A 22,065-nucleotide genomic window follows, 5' to 3' on the forward strand; every position below is an offset into this window, starting at 1 on the left:
TTTGTGTTTAAAAAACGTTTAGCCACTGATAAACCTACATCTCTTTCCCATTGTAGACAAAGTCTTTGGGAAAAAGCCTGTTTGGGCCCCATGGCATCATGTGAAAGACTCTGAAGTCCTAGTGACTTGGCCACAGTGTCAAATTGGCTTCAAAGTCTAGTGCTGTTCCTGGGGGCCTGGTTGCAATAGATTTACCATAAAAACATGAGAGTGGTATTGATCTTGTCTTCTAACTCATCTAGAAAGCTTTTTTTAGTATGGACCCAGAGCCAGCAATTAGCCTAGCTTAGCATGACAGGAAACAGCTTCTCTCAAAGTGCAAAAATCTGCTTTTCAGCACCTCTAAAGCTAACTAACTATCATTTCGTTACTTGTTTATTTAAACTGTACACAAATAAAATCTAAATACACTAAGAAGTTATAAGGGGAGTTACATGCTTTAACTATTTCTTAGCAAATAGTTGTTGGGCTGGTAGGCTAGTTGTTTCTTTGGGCCATTAGGCTAATTGAAAAAAAAAGCTCCATGCTTTATGGATAGATACAAGATTGGTAGGCTAACGTTCAGTGGTGATTAAGCATATTCCCCAAAAGGCTGAACTTGTCTTTAAACAAAATTACTGAAAATAAATGTACCAATTCCAAAAAGTGTCACCTGATATTTTCACTTTGCTCGGACACTGGGGGACTTGTCAGCATAAAATAAAAATAGTTTAGGAGGTTTTTTTCCCCCTTGATATTGCACACACTTGAGCTGGTTGCCCATGGAAACAAAAGCTGACTCAGGTCTGAGACGGAGAGAAAGAGTGTCAGGAGGAGTCTGCAGACAGGGTGGAGGGTCGGTTCTCGGATGGCGTAGACATAGCATCGGGCCACACAGAGACTTCCTTGTCTGTAAACACAACCTGTTGCAACTCACTCAAGAGCATGCCATGCAGGGAATGCTAAAAGGATTAGCGCGTAGCCACTTGAGATAATGTGAAAAATGACACCTGATGTGGTGCAGGGAGGCAACAAAGGAGTCAAGGACAAGATCACGTCACAACACTGACTCAGTCGACTGCTAAGAAGATTAGAGAACAACAAAGTCACCGCTTTATCTGCATGTTTTTGTATTGGCTGCGCTATTTTGGCTAATTTAATGAAAATAAATGAATTATGTAATTGAAAAGTGTTACAAGAGTTACAAGAGTATCACTTATGCAAAAACTTTTGCATTGTCTGCTATAATTCAACACTGAAGTTTCATCAAAAAGAACAACAAAGACACCAAAAAAAATACTTTCACACAAATATTTCTTTCTTCTTGTTTATTTGCTGTGTACATCATACACAAACTTCTTTGGAATAAAAACTAAATCTCTCATATATATATATATATATATATATCAAATAAAAAAAGAGATTCAGAATTTCATGGAGCCACTTTGTAAACATGCAACCAAATGGTTAACAGGGAGATCTAAAACAAAAAAGTCCAGGTTGAAGGAATTTCAGGAGTGTGCCATGCTGAAGATAAATACAGAAAATAAAACATATCAAAGCTGCAATTAACTATATAAATTTATCACATGTACAAATTTATCGTGCCCTCAGGTTCAGTAATCCTCAGTCCAGAGCGCCTGTCAGTCTAATCTCTGCATACCTCGGCAGAACCCCCAGTTCATATTTCAGAGGCATCCTCCAGGTCAAGGAATGGAAATGACCTTTCATGGAGATAAAGTGAGAACCACTGAAGGATGGATGACGTGAGGTAGGATCTGTGGTTATCAGAGAAAGGAGGGCGGCTTCAGCCTTCCCTGCTTGTTTTGATGGGAAACGTGCTGACTGAGCCAGCTGGGAAGGTTAAACATCCAGATGGTGAAAGTGACATCCTAAAACATTTTGCAGTAAAGGTCTTTAATTTTGGATGTATTTTTTGAATGAAATGTTTTAAAAACTTCTTTTTGTGAGATTTTGATTTTCACTGTGCTTGTATTTTCTGCAAAAGTCCACCTTGGCTCTGACAGGAATCTATTACTCCTCTTGCAGCCATATAGCTTACACAACTGTGAGCACTGAACACACATGAAGCATTAGCAATCAATGCCTGTGTCACAAGTGACTACTGGACAGTGTTTATACTGTGTGAGAATCTTTAGGGTTTACAAAATGAGATGAAAATCATGGAAATTACTGGCCTGGCATGGCTCCTTGTCTTCCACAATGCAGGTGCTCCTTTGAATCCAGCTCAGTGTTAAACGTTATGTGAGATGAATCTCTTCAAAGGATCAAAGCTTTATCTCTATTTCTCATTTACTCTCTCTGTCCAGTTCAGTGCATTTACAACCCCACAGGGGTGCCTCGCATGTTTGTTCCAACGCCTGCGTTTAAGTAAAAAAAAAAAAAAGCAACACACAAACCAAACTGGGACAGATCCGAATGAGGTACTCATGGTTCACTTCACACTCACACAACAGTTTTCCAGTTTAGAAAAAAAAACATAGCTTAGTGGTTTTCCATTTTACTTTAGTCATTACGGGAGAGTGTTGGTGTCAAGGACACACAACTGTGTCCGCTGTGTCATGACAAACACACACTTATGTGCCTCGTGAGGTGTCACAGGGGCTGATTTCAGATCAGTTCTGTTAATCACTGAAAAAAAGCTTCAAATGGAGAGGACGGCAACATCTACACCACACACAGCCACACACACACAAAACATGTTGCTGGGAGAAATAGTTTCATTCATCAGTAAGGTCTGTTCATACTCACTCAATAGGATCTATAAATACAACATCAATTTGACCGAAGATAACTAGTAGCAGTTGTTGTCCTCTCTTTTGAAGAAACAGTCTCTTTGGAGTCAGGGAGAGCGAAGGACTCATGTGCCATGGAGTGCTAACTCTACATGCAAACAAACTCTACGTCAACTAAAAAGAAGTCATATTTTGCTGGCAGCTTTGACTTGCATTGATGCTTGCGGCTCAAAAATAGAAACAAGTCCTATTTTTTCTTTCTATGACGGATTGCTGTGAGCTAATAACAGCCTGTCCTGAATGTTATTTTGAAAATCAAGTGAAAGTCAGTCATGATTCAATGCTTCAACTTTTGGTTTGTAGTGCATCATAACTGCAAATTTCTGCACAAGGGTGAAGGTCTGAACCAGGTGATTCACTGATGAGTTCCCTGTCTCTCAGTAAGAATGTCTGGATCCCATGGCGGACTGTTTTATCAAAAAACAACCTGAAAAGTTTTAAAAGAACACCTTCAGACCCTTAGCACTCCATGTCACATGGTCCTTTGTCCCTATATTAAACAGTGGACTCTTTAGGTCCTTCTCGAGCAGCGTTCTTACACCCGTAAAGCCACTTGATGACACGAGCGTTCCTCTCAATAATTGACACACCAGTGGGAACCTGCTCAGCCAGCTCCTCCTGAAACAGCCCATCTCCTGAGTGCTGGGAGAACTCGCTGGGCTCTGAGCCGCCGCAGCCGTCCCCGCCTACACTTCGGAGGGCCAACGAGAGTGTGTCTATGGAGCTGGCACCAGAGAGGAAATTCTCTCGACCCAAACGCTCTATCATGTCCCCATCCAGTCCGCAGAAGTCAAAGAAATGCTCCTGCTCTGATAACGCCACTGAGCAGCGCAGACGCAGGTCAGACTGGGAGCGCCGCAACTCCCCAACGTGCCTTCTGGGCGTTGGTGTGGGTGACGCCCGCTTCCATGGGTCATTCTCATCATCGTGGTTACTTGAGTGGTTGCCATTGGTGATACCATCACTGGTACCATTTGTAAATCCATTTTTAGTCCGTTCAAGCACACAGCCAAACCCAGGACTGGGGATCGACCCCGGGCTGCGTTCTTGGTCAGTTTTACTGGACCTCCTGCTCCCTGGTCCTCCATCTAAAGCGTCTTTGTCATTGGTCCAAGACATGCGGGAGTCTCCATCCCGTGATTGTGCTTTCTCTTCACCAATCACCATCTTCTGGATTCTGCCCTCACCTCCGCTACTCTTCTCCCTCATGGAGCCCTGGAAGAGCCGGCGGACAAAACTGTAACCCTTCACCTCCGTGTTGTTGTTCTCTCCCACTGCTGCACCGCTGGGGCTCTTGCACTCCTTCTTCTGCCTGTAAATGACGAGGGAGTCTGGCCTCAGCATGCGTTTGCCTGTGCTTCTCCTGAGCACAGGGGCGCTGTGTGGCGCTACCAAAGTGTTAATTCCAGGAGTCCTGGGAATAGGAGGCAGTGCATTGCTCACATTGCTCCTGTTATGCGCCTCAACGTCAACAGAAGTCCGTCTGTTCTCCTTCCTGGAGTCGTCATTTTCATTCTCATCTCTCGACTTGAAGGAGAGTGTGGAGAAAGGGGTGTTGGATGAGCATCGCAGGGGAAGATGAGGCGTCAGGCTGCCGGGGATGGCAATAGCTCGTCGTGGTTGTGGTGGTGGGGTGGCACAGGGCACCAGCACAGGTTCCTGCTTGGTGTTGATCACCTGCTGGCTTTTTACATATTTGGCTTTGTCCGCCTCGAGCCTCTCCACAGCGCTGATTGTGCGACCGTGGCCTCCACCGTCTATCTGCCTACGCAGGTAGTCTGGACCCTTGTTGAGGAGTCTCAGAGGAGAGGGGGATCCAGCTGGCGTTAGGGGCTTCATGTTGACTCAGTGAGCTAGGAGAGACATCAAAACTGCAGCCCCAAATCACCAACAGCTTCTGGTGTCCCCCAGAGAGCAGGTGTTGGCCCTTTGAAAATTTCAAATGAGTGAGTTTGTTAGAAGTATTTTAGAAAACTGTGGCAGAACTCAATCCTGTTCTCACAGCACCCGAGTCTTCCTTGAGGGGGTAATAGATAGGTGGCAATTCGGGAGACCACAGAGTCCAAATTTGTTGTAACGTTTTCTATAGATAGCTTAGAGCCTCTTTGTTGGGCAACGTCAGAGCCCAGACAAATTGATATCTCTATCCAGTATTTACACAGGCATTTGGATAGGCAGGCAGGGCACAGGGAAGTCCTTTTTTTGTCAGCCAAGAGCACTCCCAAATGAGACGCTCCCTGCCCACAACGCAGCAGAAATAGCAGGCAGGGTGCACTTTGAAAGGGTTACTTTTTCCTCCCCCACTTTTTCTTCTCTCTCTCTCTCTGTCTCCCAACAACACCCTTCACTGTTGATCTTTTCAGTGACGGCTGCCCGGAGAAATTAGATATAATGGCCTCAAATATTTGCTTTGCGCAGGCTGTCTGAGGGACGCCAGGTCAAGACTTTTGTTGTTTGGCGTCTATCGTGGTTGAGGTGACCTGAGGGTGGCCGGCACCGAGGCACTTGGTTTGTTGATGGACAGATGGGGCAGATGCAGATCCTGTCCTTGTCCTCACCTCACCTGTGTGGATTCCTGGGAGAGAGAAAGAGAAAGAAAGAGAGAAAGAGAGGGTTTTCAGTGTGTTCTTCACTAGGGCTAGCCACAGAGACCAGATGGCAGGAAAGACGGTGGTCCCCAAAGCTCAGCTCAGCTTGAGCTTATTTTAAACTGAAGGGAGTTACATATCTGAAGCAGACGGCACTACAGAGCTGACATGTGTGCACATTTGATGACACTATATCTTGCATGTAAAAACAATAAGCATAATACTTTTAGTCAAAGAGTTAATAATTAAACAGATAAGGGTTCAACTACAGGCTACATTAACATGCTGCAGCTTGATCAGTAACATTTTAGAATAACGAAAAACCACATAAACAAAATGTGTTTTCCTTCGTGATATAAGTAATAACATAACATAACATAAATGTGAACACATATATGAAATAAAAAAGCATGTGGGTAATGTTTCCTATGCAAGCATTTCTTCATAATTTGTCCTTGATTTGTCTGTCCTTGTCTAATTTATGTTTATTTTTAAAATGATAGATGTCTGTTGTCCAGACAGTATCCTCTCGGATGAAAGATGAATGGATGTTGTCTCGGCACATGATGACGTGTCTGCCTCCATCTGTTTTCTGAACGGGAAGTCGTACTGAATTCATTATTTTTTTGTGGACATCATCTTCGATAAATTGTTTCAGTTTTGCTTTAATTGGCTGCAAGCATCCTGTATGACCGGCCACTGAGAAAACCTGGCAAACCAGCTGACACCAATAAGACGTTAGAATCTTTCATTGGACAGTTGTTAAACTTTGGTTGGAATGGAAATCACGTTGACGATATTTAAAATGTCAAATGACATTTGAATTTCATGTTGCGTGAACATCATGACACTCTGCATCCGTTGGGTTCTGTTCTCCATTCTTTCGACTAAATGTCAATATTTTACATCAGACATGTCCAAAGTCCAGCCCAGGGGCGCTTGGACAGATTCGAAATGGCCGTGGCTTGTCTCTAAAAATATACTATATGTGGCCTGCCAAACAATATGGGTTTATCCAGCAAGATCACTTTGCATTTTTTCAGTTTTTTTCCACTCATGGTAGGACTATCATGCAGTTGCAGAAATGCACAAAGTAAGAACTACGCCAGCAGAACTAGAGTCAATAAAAAACAAGCACACAAAAAAGAAACAAGTGCTACATGCTTTTGTTGCCTATATAATGCAAGAAGCAACTGGTTTTTTTTCACATTATCTGATCTGGCCCCAATTCAGAAAGGTTTGGACACTCCTGTTCTACATGAAGACGAGTGAGACAATAAGGCACATGAAAAGTTTGGAAGAAGTTATATTGTGGTTACTTAATAACACAACATTAAAATCAACAAAACATCAACAATATCTGTTATCAGTAGTCTGTTAACTTGCCACCGGCATAAGACATTGTGCTGACACTGAATTTTGGTCACCCAACATCACAACCTAAATTCCACTAAATGTCAACATCTATCAGTGCTTGTAGCCAACAGGGAAGCAGAGAAAGTCTGGATCAGTTTGTATTTTTTAAAGAATAGCATTCAGACAATTATGTACATTCAACAATTGGCACAATTCATTAATCTGTCACAGCCACTGCATTGACACACCAAGACACGTAACTCAATGGACGGAGAGGAAAATAATCATTGGTTTATAGTTACAAAAAACAAACATCTCAACTGAAAGATAGACTGACTTTGTTTTCACTAAAACACCCTATAGTGCTGCTTCATTAAACCAGTATACTTCTGAAGCTATAACTCTTTCACAGTCACAGTTAAACAGCTGGTTCTTTAAATTAACAAGCCACTTTAAAGGTTACACGACACTTTAAACCAAACATAAGGCATGACTCTGTGAACAGACACATTTATGATGTGTTCTATGAAGACAGACATTTCATATCTTTTAAAGTTTTCACGCTATATGAGGATTTTGGAGCCGGGAGGGGGCTGCACGTGTCTATAATGGGATAGGCTCTACACCAAGGAGTATTTATAGCATTGAAACAACCGAGCACAGTTATCATGTGTCTGTGTATGTGTGCATGCATGTGCTTGGGGTCATGGGTATATTTGTGTTTTTGCTCTAGTTCTGCACCTGAGGTTATGCATGTGTGTCTGTGTGTCAACAGGAGGCAATAAGAGGCTTCCCTGTAAATGAAAGAGGGTTGTATGCAGAGCTTTTCTCTTATTCTGCACCTTGTTCATATCTTTAAAAAGGAAGCAATGAGTTTGCCACGTGCAAACTGTGAAGACAAAGAACACGTCTCTTAAACTTGAACCCAGAGGCACAAGCAGAGCCTGTTTTTCATTCACTTCCCTTCAAAATGTATTAAGAGCCCATCTGGAGTGATAAATGCTCCGTGTGCTGCGCTAGACAACAGGAGGGTGTTGTGCTTATTGTTCCCTCAGGTTGGCCTTAAGCTTTATCAAATGCTATTTTAACTCTTCCTTCACATGAGGTAAAACAATGAACAACCGCCTTTGGCAGGAAAAAGGATCCATGTCTCATCATTTAAGGCGAAACATATGATACCAACGATAGTGTAAAAACACAAGTACACACTTAACCCCTGGTTTTCTGTGTTATATTTATAAAGCCTTCCTGATTTGTAAGATAGTGAAATAAAAGTGTGACAGAATAGCATACTGCAAAGGTCATAAGCTATATTTGAACCTAAGACAACATGAAATGAATGCACTTTAGCCCACTGACATTCAAATCAAAACAAAATTACTTGAAATAAGCAAAAAATAATAATAAAAGCCATTGATCTCTCATAGAGCTGAAACAATTAATCAATTAGCCATCAACTACTGAATTAATCACCAACTAATCTGATAAGGCATTAATTGGTTTGAGTGATCTTTCAAGAAAGAAAAAGTAAAAATTATCTTGTTCCATCTTCTTAAATGTGAATATTCTCGAATTTCTTTACTCCTCTATGACAGTTAACTGAATATCTTTGTGTCGTGACAAAACAAGACATTTGTGAAAGTCATCTTTCATCACTAAACTATTGAGAAAATAATCCATCATCAATCAAAACAATCCTTAGTTGCAGCCCTACACTCGGAGACTTGGTTTCTTAAACCTATGACTACTCTGCCACTTAAGTGAGATACTTTCACTTAGTCCCAGTGCAGTTTCTCATGTTTAAGTGGAAGTGCTATGTGTTAAGAAAAAGCATTAAACCAAAGAAACCAGACTCAAACACTTCTGTAGATCAGCAAAATTCCAGCTGTGTGTTTATGGATATTAATTTACGAAATATATGTGTCAAAATGATAATGTTTCACATTATAGGAGCTGAATGTTTCCTTTAGCTGCACATTTCTTTTATTTGGCTCACAAATTAGGACCATTACAATACCAAGAATTTTCTCAGTTTGTCTACCAGCTTCAGTGTGACTATTAGTTTAAGTCTCTACTTTATTGCCACTTAATACTAAGCTACTACTGACACATTAGAAGGTGACATTTCACGTTTGTAATTCTACCTCATTCAGTCTGCACCCCTCACAGAGAAGCTCCAGTCGGTCAAATGGCATGCCACTATAAATTCACTGAGAAGGACAGGTAGAGGCAGGAAACAGCTAGCTGTTTTTTTTCCAGATGTCGACCCGTCAGAGCTCGGGAAAGTCAGCCATTGTTTAGGTTTAAGGAAAATGTCTTGCAACAGGTGTGGAGGGGGGGAAGGGCGTGAAGCGAGAAAAATGGGCAGAAAATGAGAAGGAAGTGGGACTAGCGGTTACAGTGTGCTACTTGGGTTTTGGTAGAAACCTTTCTTCTGGAACAATCTGTTCCCCATATGAGTGTAAAATAAAAAAGGTGCAGGCTAATGCTATTGAAGCTTTAAAGGAGATTATCGTATTAGGAGCCTAAACAAAGTCATTAATCCTGATGTTGGTTTTCCATTGAGGGGGTTGAGAGTATGCAAAAAATTATATGAATCCAACAATGGTTAATCCCAAATGACCTGACAATCATAACCTTGAAATCCACAACAATATGGAAAATATTTGTCATACTTCTTATATATCCGTGGTTCTACTCTAAATGGCAGTGTGTACTTATTCAGTCTGACATTACAAGCTTAAAGGAAACCAGACGCTTTTAGAGGTCATCTTTCGCTTCGAGTGCTATCTCAGCCATCATATGACTGAATCTGAGTCAGAATGAAAACTGACGGCTGTTTGGGACAAAATGTCTGAACCAGAAATGCTTCTGAATATAGAGGACTGATAGATGTGTGCTAAGAATTCTTCTAAAATAATACAATCTTAAAATAGAGAAAGATGGTGCATCAGGAAGAAGAAATCTGAAATAGTTACACTTGAAAACACACACACACACACACACACACACACACACACACACACACACACACACACACACACAAGAGTGAACCACTCAACTGGGATTTGCAGGAGAACAATAGCCCCCATTAGCTCCATTGACCATAATGAGCCAGATTAGTACTGAGCACCTTCTCCTGTGATCTCGAGGTTTGAGAAAACTGTGAGATGGCTGCAGAATCTTTCTCCTTGTCTCTCACTGTAGGTTGTCATTAACCCCTAAACCCTCCGCTTCTCTCTCATCTCTACAGTGAACAACCCCCCACCTTCTCCTCTCTAATGCTTCCTAACCTCTGCCTTTCATTCCCCCTGCACTCTTTCCCACTCCTCACTTCTCTACATCTCCTGTGTGTGCCACAGGGCCTCCTTGCTCTTTCATTTTCCTCCCTACTCTATCAATTTCATCCTGTGTACACCCTGTCTCTGTCCTGCTCTATTTACTGAGTACTCTGAGTGCAATGTTCAAAAGCATTTGCCAAACAAGATGTCTTATTTATGAAAAATGTTTTTTTCTTGTAAGACCTACATTTTTATAGGGAACAAGGGTGCACAAACTGGCTTTCAAGACACATCTTCACAATATGATAAACAAAATAGGACAGAAGAAGAAAAGTAGGCCCGTGTATTTTATTTTCTGATATCTTTGCTAAAAAAAACTCTTCTGGGCTCTAAAACGAAGCAATTAGAGATGTAAAAATAACACCAGTTCCCTGAACTGTGACCAGCTCAGAGTCTTGAGCAACCAATGCAGGGGTCAGAATAAGCATTGCTTGGATGAGTAGCAGGTAGCACCTTGTATGGTAGCCTCCTACACCAATGTGTGAATGAGATTTAGCTGAGACACACCTAACCAGCGCTGCTCACGCAGGCACTGAGTTCCAGGCGTCAGGCTAACACAGCAAGTGCCATCCAGCCATCCGGTGGTGTATAATAACACCATAAACTGTTTTGTCCAGTCGTGTTCTCAGCTGATGCCATCCAGACACCAACAGTGGCTTTTGGCATCGGGATCTTATGCCAAAATACTGCAAAAAGCAGCTGCATTTTACAACTTTGGAATGAGAACTGGCTACAACATTACATGTGAAGCATGTGACCGCTCTCTTGCACCTTCCACCTCCCTGTTCTTTGATAAAACTCCTCTGTCTGTTTGCCTGTCTGCCCTCGATCTTCCTTCCCTGCCTCCCCCGTGTCCTCCCTGTAAAGCGGATGGCCCAGCCTGCAGGGGAGGCTTAGCCAGGCGGCCCCATGCAGCTAAAGAGGAACCAGATGTTTTGTGTCATGCTACATCAGGATGCTCAGGCGTCCCTAACAGAGACCTGTCATGGGAAGGGACAATTTGCCTTTTAATCAACAGCGTTGTTTGGGCTCCTTACATTTGACCCCTTGAAAACACAAAGCAGACTTACATTGCGTTATCAATTACACTGCCACATACACATATTTGACAGTGAAAAATGCAGATGTGCTTATTTTTCTGATGTGAACCCCCAGAAAGAAGCTAAACACACAAAAAAACCAGGAAGTGTTTGTTTGCTGCAAGGGAGCCCGCAGAAGAATAACTTCATCTGGGCGTATCCAAAAACAAACCAGCTGGCTCTGGATCAGAAAGTTAAAGGAAGTTCCAGTGTGAATGATGTATTCAGTGCGGTAAACACAAGATAAGAGGTTAATAAATTCACAAGGACCACCTTTGAAGCTCTTGGGAATGAATTCAGCACGCTTACCTGTCACATTAATCTTTGGACAGATGAGAGGCATCTGCTGCCAACAAGGAACCAACTGGCCACCTCTAACGTATTTCCTCTCTTTCTCTGTCACCTCACTTTCTTTATACTAACATCTGGCCCCACTCTTAAGGATGACACAGACTAACGATCATCACTAATGGACTGAAATGTCTGAATGTTCAAATGTTAACTCAAGCTCTTTATGTCATGACGAAGCATCTGTGCACATTGATTCTCTACAGCAGGAATATAAAGAGCCCGTGTGGCTACTAATGAGCCTCGATTCATGAGTTCGTCCAGTTCGGTCATTAACCCACACTACAGACCTCAAGACGTCTGTTATGGGCCAGGACAAAGGAAGGGAGGTGTCTCCTCTATTATCCAAAGGATAAGACATACCAGCCTTTCTTTGCATTATTGATGACACACAACAATGGTCCTCCTGCAGGTCTACAGATCAGTCTTGACCTGGTTGCTCTGCCTCATTAGCCATGGAGGGAAAGGGACAAATAACAACATGGTGACAGTAAAATGTAAGAGATGGAGCCACTGTCTGCTCAAAGACAAAGCCTGGTCGTCAGTTGTAAATCCTATCACCACAGTGAGGCCTTCAGCGTCATTAGCTGCTTGATCTACGGTGAGAGGCTACCACATTCATCTGGAGCAGCAGTAGGCCACCTGGGACGACTTAAGGGACCCCCGACCTGAATAGGCCTCCCCCCAAACCATAAAAATGGACAAGATGGGCTCTCAACTCACTGCTGCCGCTCTTTTTGTCATTCAGAGCAAATCACTACAGAGACAGCTGAGCTCTGGAGCCACAATGAAAGAAGCCTAGCCATTACAGAGTTGAGATGACAGTAATGTGCCACTCAGGAACCTGCTGGGTGGTTACAAGTAACCTATGTGTTAATGTTAGCTAAAGATGACAGCCAAGAGTGGAAACACAAGTCTGCAAAAGGCAGCAAGCACAGTCTACTTACAGTAACCAAAAACCTTTATGTATAACAACTAACTAACTACTAAGAAGGCTAGGTCATAGACTAGGTGTTATAGACTAGGCCGTACATTACAAATCAATGATGAAAAAATCACCACTATAATCAGTAGCAATAATAATTGTTAATTGTCTATTCTGATATTGTCTATTCTAATGTGAGGTAATGATTAATACAATATTTCATTCATTACTTTCAAGTGTGACACAGTCAACTTTTATTACCCATTACACTGTAAGTCAGGCCTTTATCACCACTAAAACACCCATACAGTGCTAACACAGATAATGTCTGCTGAGATAAGACGTTCACATTTATTCTTGCTTTTATCAACAGACTAGGCAAGTTCCTTTTTCTTCTCAGCCAAGGGCCCAGGTACAGTGCCTGTACTGTCGATAATTAAACAGCTCTGACCTATAAAGTTTTATGAGTCACTGTTTGCTTTTTCAGCCACAGTTTTTCAAGCAAAGAGAAGCTGAACTCAAACTGCCAAAATCTGACCCATCATTTGACTTGAACATGTATGTATCCTGAACTCAGTTTTATATCATGAGAATAAAATGAAAACTATCATTAGAATCCAGCACTAGTTTCAGCTCAAAGTTTGAAATAAGTGTCCTAAACTTCACTGAAATGATCTCTACTCTAGGTGCACTGTGCCAGAAAACCTAATAATAGGCTACACTCTGTAACTTAGAGACACCTGAACTTGCCTCCTGGTCCAGGAATGTTAAGCTGCGATACCTCACTGTTGAGGAGTGACGGGTGAACTTGTGCACTTGCAGACAGATGACGTATATGTGGATCATATCAAAAACTGTGCAGACAATGTGCTATTATAAAAGCCAAACACCCAGAGATAAATTAGTGGGAGATGTGCCTATGTATGTATCTTTTTTTGGGAGTCTCGCACTACATCTGCACTCATTTGTGGAGCATGGCTCTATTAAACAAGGAAAATGTGTCCTAAAATAGTAGCTCATACATTGCAATAAAATATACTCATTTAGAGAATATGCCAAAAAAGTTTCTCTCACTTAGGTGCCCATATGACATGCACATCAGTTTCTGTTCTGTTTGAACCTGCCTGACTACCCACACATGTAAATGACATAAAAATGTGAGCTCTATCAAATGTGGGCTCAGCAGGAAATTATAAGCAACTATTTGGAAGATAATCAAAGTATTTTTTAAAACAAGGTACTAAAAATAGCTTTAAAAAGTTATTATCAAAAGTAAATATTTGCTATTTTTCTTTGTCCTTTCTTGGTTCCTGTTGGCTCAACAAAACAAGTAATTTGAATACATCACAGCTAATTTACTACTCATTTCTGACGTTCTACAGTTAATAGGTAAACAAAATAGTAAGTGACTAAAATATATTTATAAAAAATAGTAAAATAATCATGATTAATGGCCATAGCCCTCCTATGGTTTCAAAAAATTGGACATGATGGTGCATAATAAAAAAACCCTCAAAGGTGCAATATGTAGATATGTGTACAATGTTCAGGATAGTTTCTTATTGGTTTTAAAGCTGTGTCTTTAATATTGATATATATTTCAAAATCCTTTCATGTTGTACGGCCTGCAATTCCAATTGTAGCCACTAGGGCAAAAAAACTATAACATTGTTTCTTCAGCATGATGCAAGCCGACATTAGTGCAAAAATTTGAATTTTCACTTAAATCAATGAAGTGATTGGTCAAAATCTTTGACTGTGGATCACCGAAGTGTGCAGTGTGTCATCTGAATGTTTATGTGAGAGAAGACAGAACGAGAGGGTGTGTGCAGGATACAGCTGAGTGTGTGTACCAAATGTCCAGATCTGGGCTACCTCAAGTAAACGTCCCAGCTCTGGACAGCATTGTTCTGCAAATTATGACCACCGCTGCTGCTCCCTCCACATACCAGCCTGGCTTATGTGACCAGCAGTACAAACCGCAGTGACCTACTGTGTGTGTGCAGCACAGCCCTGAACAGGGAATTCACTTCTTTGCAACGAAGAGTTACACAGATCTTCCCCCTGAAAAAAAAGCCTGTCCCGAGGCTGTTTGTGCAGCACAGTGCATAGGCAGAAATCTGGGCACATCCCTCAATCTCCCAGAGTCTTAAATTATGAAGGCCTGTTCCCACACTGTGCACCCTCATTAAGCTCTCAGCTGGTGAGAATGCTCTGAAAGACAGCACTGTCTGGCCAGCTGCCAGATGTTTTATTTCACCAAGTCGGCACATTTTTCACTCTGCCAGGCATATGTCTGCTCCAACAAAGTGATAAAAGACGATCCGATGGATGGTAGCTGTTAGAGCAACTTAAATGTCAAAACATAGTTTGCAGTATTAAATCATACACTTCTGTACCTGCTTTTAAGCTGAGTGAAACCTCCAAAAAAACAACATAGAAGTAAGAAGCTGTGGTACGCTATGATGGATAAAAGAAGATGGTGATAAATGAAAAAGCTGGAAACCAGAGAGGAGTTTTGGGTGATACTACGAAAGCACAGCTCCCAGGGCAATTTAAAAAAAGAGAAAATTAGTGTAACATTTGTGTAACCCCACCCTCGTTTCACACAGATACTCCAATTTGCCAAAAGGACATTCACACAACATTTGCAGAATTATTCTAAACACATGTTGCTGATGTTAGCAGTAAAAAGTTAACACCACCTTGTGAGCACTTGTGTCGTTGTGTGTTAAAGCTCCTCCAGCTGTGCTGTGTCCCCAAATACTGGGTCGTCTGTGACTGTGGTGCCAAACCCCATCCAGCGCCCCCCACTGTGTTACTACATACTCTCCCCCACTTTAAATGTTCCAGCATTGATTTCCTATCTGCACAGCTGAGTACTGTTTGGACAGGTTCATTTAGTACAACTCCTGATGAAATAATGTGCAACACTTCTTAAAACTGTGTCCTTTATATAACAGGACACATCATCCAGTCCTGTTTTTTGAGGCAAAAGTATTCAATACATTTAAAAGTATTTTTTGCAAGTTGGCATGAAAGTGAAGAATCAAAGCCCCTGAAAATGTTTGTATTTTCAATCAATAAATATTAATGAGTTAATAACTAATGCTTAAAGTTTAAGCTTGGGAGAAACACCTTTGTTTAGTATTTATAATCCAGGTGATGCAAGTGCTTCAGAGCTTTGAACTTTCCAACAACAAGAAAAGAAAGACTCGACTGAGCTCCTCTGTTTTTCCTCGCTGCCATCTATGCTTAGCTGTTAACCTCCCCTGAACCTGCCAGCTGTCCTCTCTCATTACCGATCGACCGACCTGCTTCTCAGCAAACAGCCCCCGTTCCACAGTGGCACGGAAAGAGACCCCCGCTGTTCGTCCCTCCTCTCCTCCCTCGCCTCCTGTCAGAATCAGAGAACATCTGGAGCAGCCGGAAGAGTTTGCGGAGCTGCGTCGACGGTCCCCCTCCTGCGTCGGAGGGAATGTCCAGGCCTGTGTCATCTTCCTCACGGTTGAGCGGACGCAGCACAGCAACGGCTGAGTGTGATGGGATGTGGCAGAGCTACAGAGGCGCCCGGTCGGACTGTGAACAATTACGGGGATGTGAGAGGCACGGAGAGAAGGGCTGCTCTCACAGCTGTCACCCACACACAGGGGACTGTCAGGAGATGGAGATCTGTCAGATCATGTTTCATGATTTCATTGCCCACAATGAATTATGGATTGAGTTATGAGCCCGTGGAGATGGGAGCGATGTAAGAGCAGACTTCAGGCCTCTGAGAGTGACAAGACTGATTATGATAATGATCATATCAGCCTAAGTTAGATACAAACATTTGGTGCAAATTTTGATTTCTGCAAATAAGCTAAAACGCATTCAAAGACATTTACTCGAGAATTCATAGATGTTAAGCCAACAAGGTTCACTCCAAAAAGCTACAATCACTTGGAAAAATGTCTCTGCTCATCAAATTATCGCTTCAATGAATATGACTCCACACGCTGTTTACAAAACACAAGAAATACTAGCTTGACACACTTGGTAGATGGTAGGTTTTACTTCTCGTTTCAGCCAATCCTTTCTAAGAGTGGGTTATCTGTTATCACAGGGTGGCTGCCTCAGTCTGTTGTTTTGCTGCTAGTTGTAACTGAGAAACTGAGATTTTCCTCTGACAAGTTCTTCCTCTTTTTCAAACAGTTCTTCCTGAAAACTGCCAGCAAGGAAGTTCCCAGAGACGGCCTCCATAACGGCCCAAACAAGGCGACAAAGAGCAATAAAGCTAAATTATAACCCTGACGGTTTGTGTGTGTGGTGAGTGTTTGAAGTCTCACACTGTTGTGAAGCTCACGTCTAAAACCAGCTGCTGTTCAGTAACAAACACACACACTCCTTAAGCCCCGTGCCAGGGGGAAGATGATGTCATTAGCAGGGTACGTTTCTTCTCTAATTAGAAACTTGAGCTTCCCGCCATAACTTGGGGGTCTTTATATGTAACCATGCAACGAAATGGGGATTAAACAGTACAAATAATGTTTTCAAGACTGCACTCTGCAAGAAGGCATAACTATGCCTTGAAAGTGACTGTGGTACGTCTGAACTTTAAGTGATAAGAAACACATGAGCGGTCCATTGTAAACTAAGACCATGAAATATCCTGTGGCTTCCGCTCGTTCTCCGCAGTCAGCACTGATGTGGCCCAAACCCATCAGATTATACACTTGTAGGGCCTCAAAACAAACAGTGATGAGTAAAAACAAAATCGTTTTGGGGGACAAAATTGGAAAATAAAAGACTGAGAGAAATCCTGGTGTGCTATTATATCCAAAAAGATATTTGTGTCTTTGACTTGTGCTGGATCACCTAGAGGCCAATGTTCTAGTGGCTGCTTGGCTTCTGTTTGGTGTGGTGAGAGCATGAATATTCATGAGTAAGTTTGTCTCTAAAGTCATAAAGTCAGCATGATTCTCCAGGCTTTTTTAAAGTGTTGCACCACCAACACCATCATCATCAATATCACTGCTGGTGCTAAAAGCCAAGCGGGAAGGCAAAGACCTAAATTATATTTCATTTAGTCATGTTAATGATGTCAGGCCTCCTGTCAACATCCCAGACGGAGACTGCAGCGAGCAGCGCAGCACTTGATGCCCCTGGGCTCACTCTGCTCTGTGGCGGGAGGAAGTATTCTCGCCTGCTCCACTGGGATCAGCATCAAACACAGATGCAGCCATATTACAGCTGGAAAATTAGCACACTGCCACATGAATGGGGGGAGATAAAGAGTGGGACTGTTTACAACCGCTCACCACAGTATTTTTACAGGTAGGAATTGAGTCGGGGATGTTTGTATCCTGCCTTCAAACATGCACAGTATGAAGGACTGATGTCGGCTGGAGGTGTTTATGATCTATGAGTCACTGTAGCTTTCAGGCAGGGATGCAAGCTGGGTCAGATTTGTGGGCTTGAACTCTCAAGAAAAAGTTGAATCACGGAAAGGTAGAGGCGTAATGGGCTGAACCTACCTTCTAGTAATTCATTATATGTCACGCAGAACCTTCATTCACTTTCACAAGTGCCTTGAGGGTAATCACACCCAAAGCTATGAGGAAAGCAAGCTTATGAGTTTATATTTCCAGAACAACATGGAGTCCTTAAAAGGACAGTTCGGATATTTTGAAGCTGTGATGGATGAGGTATTTAAATATATGTACTGCTGTGGAGGGGGGCAGCAACATATGTATTTCAACCACCTAATAAAACAGTCTGTATCAGCTTAATTGTACATTGTATTTACAATATTCTCACTACATTACCTGTCAGACAGCCCTTTCTGATGTATCCATCTGTGCTGTCATTTTACCTTGGACTGCCCCCTGAAAGTCGGAGATTCGAATCATCAGTCAGAGACCCTCAGTCGACTCCAAATGCTTTGAGCAGTTCTTTTTTTTTTTTTTGCTAGTCGGTGTGCTGTGCAGTGTGTGATTTTTGCTGCAGAGTGAACGCTCTTCACTCACAATACTCTTTGTTACAAGCAGAGAAGAAAGACTCTGCACCTTGGGCTCTGAGATAACATTATCTTCTCTCTTTTGCTAAGAAGTGGTGAATTTAAAGCTCAGAGCAACTTAAAACTTAAAACACAGTCTCTGGCTTTTGTTTGATATCTAGTGTCTGCAAAAAATGTTGTGCATATCTTATTTGCCATTAGCTTGTCTATGTGAATGCTACAGTCACACTGAACGTCCAGCTGGACCCATTCAAACTTTAAAATCGTTGAATATTCGTTTGAACATCCAAATCTGATTTGACTGACATAATGCCAAGACATGTACAGCCCTAATTTTACCTTGCAGAGCATAGTCGCTGCTTGTCTACCGCTGCCTTGATCAGTTGGTTAGTTTTTGGTATTGAAATGATTTTGGTGAATTCAAAATAACAGTTTGATAAGGAAAGTCACTCAATAACACGAACATATGAACCAATTGAAGCAGTAGTAGATCATAAACTCCTGTTTTCTAAAGGTAAAATTATGAGTCTGGATTAGAGGAGAGAATAGATAAGGACTGATAAGCTTCGATTTATGTTCAGTTCCTTGTCGGAAAGCACTGTCTGATGGCAAGAGAAAGCAGAGAAAATAATCTAAATACAGCATACACTTACACTGACTATGATTTAGGTTTTTCTGCTGCCCCCATCCACAGCAGTACATTGCTTAGCTTTGGTGGTGGTAGCCCACTCCTGTCTGCTTCTCCAAACTGGGGGCTCTACCACCGCCATCTACTGTAGGAAATACATGAATAAGTACCTTCTACGAGCCCACTTTAAAAATCCAAACTATCCCTTTAAAGTGCTCAAAAAATGGTACCTAAGCACTTTGTGCTGCAATTTGTCAGTTTCTTTGTATTTTCTTTTTTATCTCTGTCTCATGCAGGGAACTGAAAGATCACCTCCTCCATCTGGAAAGCTTCATCACTGCCAGTTCATGATCTGCATCAAAAAGCATGAATTAAACCTCCTGCTGCTGCACACTGGCCAAACCAGCACGTGCACACCTATGAATCTCAGGGTGAATGTGTTTACAGGACATGTGTGGTCTGTTTAGTCTGGCTCCTGCGTTGTTTATGCTCCTAACCCCACACCGATCACACCAGCTCAGGATGCATGAAACATATCAGCTAGGGAGGAGGAGGGGTAGAGGTGGGTCAAGGTGGAGTTGACCCCTGAGGGCAAATGATTGTCTTCTTGGAGGAGACAGTCTTCTTAGTTTTTGAGTGGGCGGGTTGCATAATGACCCCTCAAATCCCCAACTTAATTTGTTCCTTTGTAGGTTCCAGGTGACGCTGTCTTTATGTTTTTAATAGTGTGACTCACTATAAAACAAGACATGTATTTTTCATAAATGTAGTGACTGGTAGGAATAAACTTACTTTAATTCAAGATTACAAAACTTTTCTTCCCTGATTAGACGTCTGCAAGCCAGAGCCTCATTTGTGCCGCTCCCCTGATTTCATCCAGATGTAAATATTTAGTGTAGAGCAGAGTTAAGATGGGATAAACCTGCTGCCCCGGGTCAACTGTATCTGCTTTAATCAGAGCACAGTGGTCAGTCAGCCATCTCTCCAGATCCATGCAGCTATTACTGACCTGACTTCAAGGCTGAGTTAAACCAGGGAGCTGACATATAGGTTTACATGGCAGATGATGAATTGCTGCACTTGTCAACTTCTTAAAAAAATGTTTAGGGTCGATATATAAACCTGGTGTGTTGTTTATGGATTATCAACCTACAAAAAGCCTGACATCCATCACAGACATACTGCCAAGAAGCATTCGCCTTATAGGGCATCGACCATAAACACACCATAAAGATCTCAGGCAGGACTTTGGAGAGGACAAACTGAGCAGTAATTTTTTAAACGGCAGAGGCGTGTACAGTTTCTTAGGGTAGAAAACTGTTCTATTTAGGATTAAATTATTGTGATTTTATTCTAAGTAGCCATGAAGTCTGGTGAAATCACCAGTGAGTGCCACATCCTCTCAGTGCCACAGCATGATACGGTCATTTTCAGTCACCAGGCTGTTGGTTATTTAAGAAGCTCTACAATGTACACAAGATCCAGTTGATGCGCGATCTTTTTTTCTCATGCAAATCTTTTAAAGCTGCCACATCATAAAGCAAAAAAGAAAAGTGAAGAATAATCACGCCAATGATCGCATGAATCAATTAATACCCGAATCCACCCCGATCGGCACCCGGAAAACTTCACAAATCAATCGGGACTCACACATCCACTTATAACGGAACCATTAAAAATGACAGTCAGCTCCTCACTCACCTTGTTGGTTCAGTTTATCCACTCTTTTGTCTTTGAAATCCCGTAAAGGTGGTGGAGCTCCTCTCGGTGACAGCCGGCTGTGCGCTTTGCGCTCTGAGGGGACTGCTGGCACACTGACGGACCGCTGCATGGCAGCAGCGCGATAAAGAGGGAGTCCCTACGGGAGGAGGAGGAGGGGGAGGAGGAGAGGGTGGGCAGGTATGAGGCTGTGTAAACTGACTCCTGTGCAGCCTGTTGGGAGCTGAGTGGAGTTGTGGGGGGCTGTGGGTTGAGGGAGTGTCAAATATAACATAATAATAGCTCATTTTGCTTCCTAAACATTATTATAGTATCAATATAGTGGTAGAAGTTTAATTAAATCAAGCGACAAACAGCTTAAAGTTTGCCTTGAGGTGTCTGATTGAAGTAGGCAAGCAGCTACATATTTCTAATAGAGCACTCCTTTTAGAGTGCCACCTGGCTCTTTTAATAATAATAATAAAATCCACCGTTAATAAGCTGTAAATCATAGCCAATATAAGCTATTAATAAGAATAATTGGGGTTCCCAGTTTGGCAGCAAATCCATAATTACTATGGCCTTTAATTCATCAGGAATACTCTTTTGCTTTTGACACGCTTGTGTTTGACATGTATGGTTTCACATTCATATAGCCTACTATAGGCTATAGGACCTCTCCAGGTCACCTGCCACTTCTTTTCTGGTGAAAAAGAACAACTGAAAAAAAAAAACAACAGTTTATCAGCCTCTTAATTTATGAGGACTTTTTTTTTAAGTAGCTATGCGTGATGTGAAAGCCCGACAAAAAGTTTACTAGCAACTGAAAACAAGCATAGGACAAAGGGCCCTGACACACCGTGCCGACGGCTGGCCGTCAGTCAATGTCGGGCGTCTGCTGCCCTAGTTTTCGAGGTGTATCCTGCATTGTTGCCAGCAGTTAGCCCTTGTTAGCTTTTTTCAGCCAATTTAGCATGTTGGTTCTGTACTGGAGAAAGTGAAGCCTGTCAGTGACTGAAAGCTTGAATTGGCAGTTCAGAGAAACAGAAGTGAGGAAAGCAAACAAAAGTCACAAGGGCATGAAATCTGCAATATCTGCATAAATCTGCAATATTTGCCAAGATTGTATTATTTCCTCTCACGCAGGCAGCACCTACAAACAATGTGAGCCAACATGAGCCCTGCTTCTTTGATGTCAGTTTGGTGTGTCTGGGCCTTATGAGGAGGCCTACAGCCATGCTGGCAGCTTCATGCAGCTGTACTGAGTTATATGCTAGTGTCAGCATGCTAACATGCTACCAGTGATAAC

The 22,065-nt window shown here is 42.2% G+C and overlaps 1 protein-coding gene across 1 annotated transcript; it reads right to left on the bottom strand.

The window, feature by feature from the left end:
- Positions 1–1,292: 1,292 nt before the first annotated feature.
- On the bottom strand, positions 1,293–20,897 carry fam110d (family with sequence similarity 110 member D). The gene is made up of 2 exons (XM_042490079.2): positions 20,760–20,897; positions 1,293–5,370 (listed from the first exon to the last, which is right to left on the bottom strand). Exon 2 carries the CDS (start codon positions 4,632–4,634, stop codon positions 3,291–3,293), a length of 1,344 nt encoding a protein of 447 aa, XP_042346013.1. The 5' UTR covers positions 4,635–5,370; positions 20,760–20,897; the 3' UTR covers positions 1,293–3,290.
- Positions 20,898–22,065: the final 1,168 nt, after the last annotated feature.

Source organism: Plectropomus leopardus, chromosome 11 (genome assembly GCF_026936395.1).
Source record: "Plectropomus leopardus strain MGB_pleo_1.0 chromosome 11, ASM2693639v1, whole genome shotgun sequence".
In the NCBI taxonomy this organism is placed as follows: domain Eukaryota; kingdom Metazoa; phylum Chordata; class Actinopteri; order Perciformes; family Serranidae; genus Plectropomus; species Plectropomus leopardus.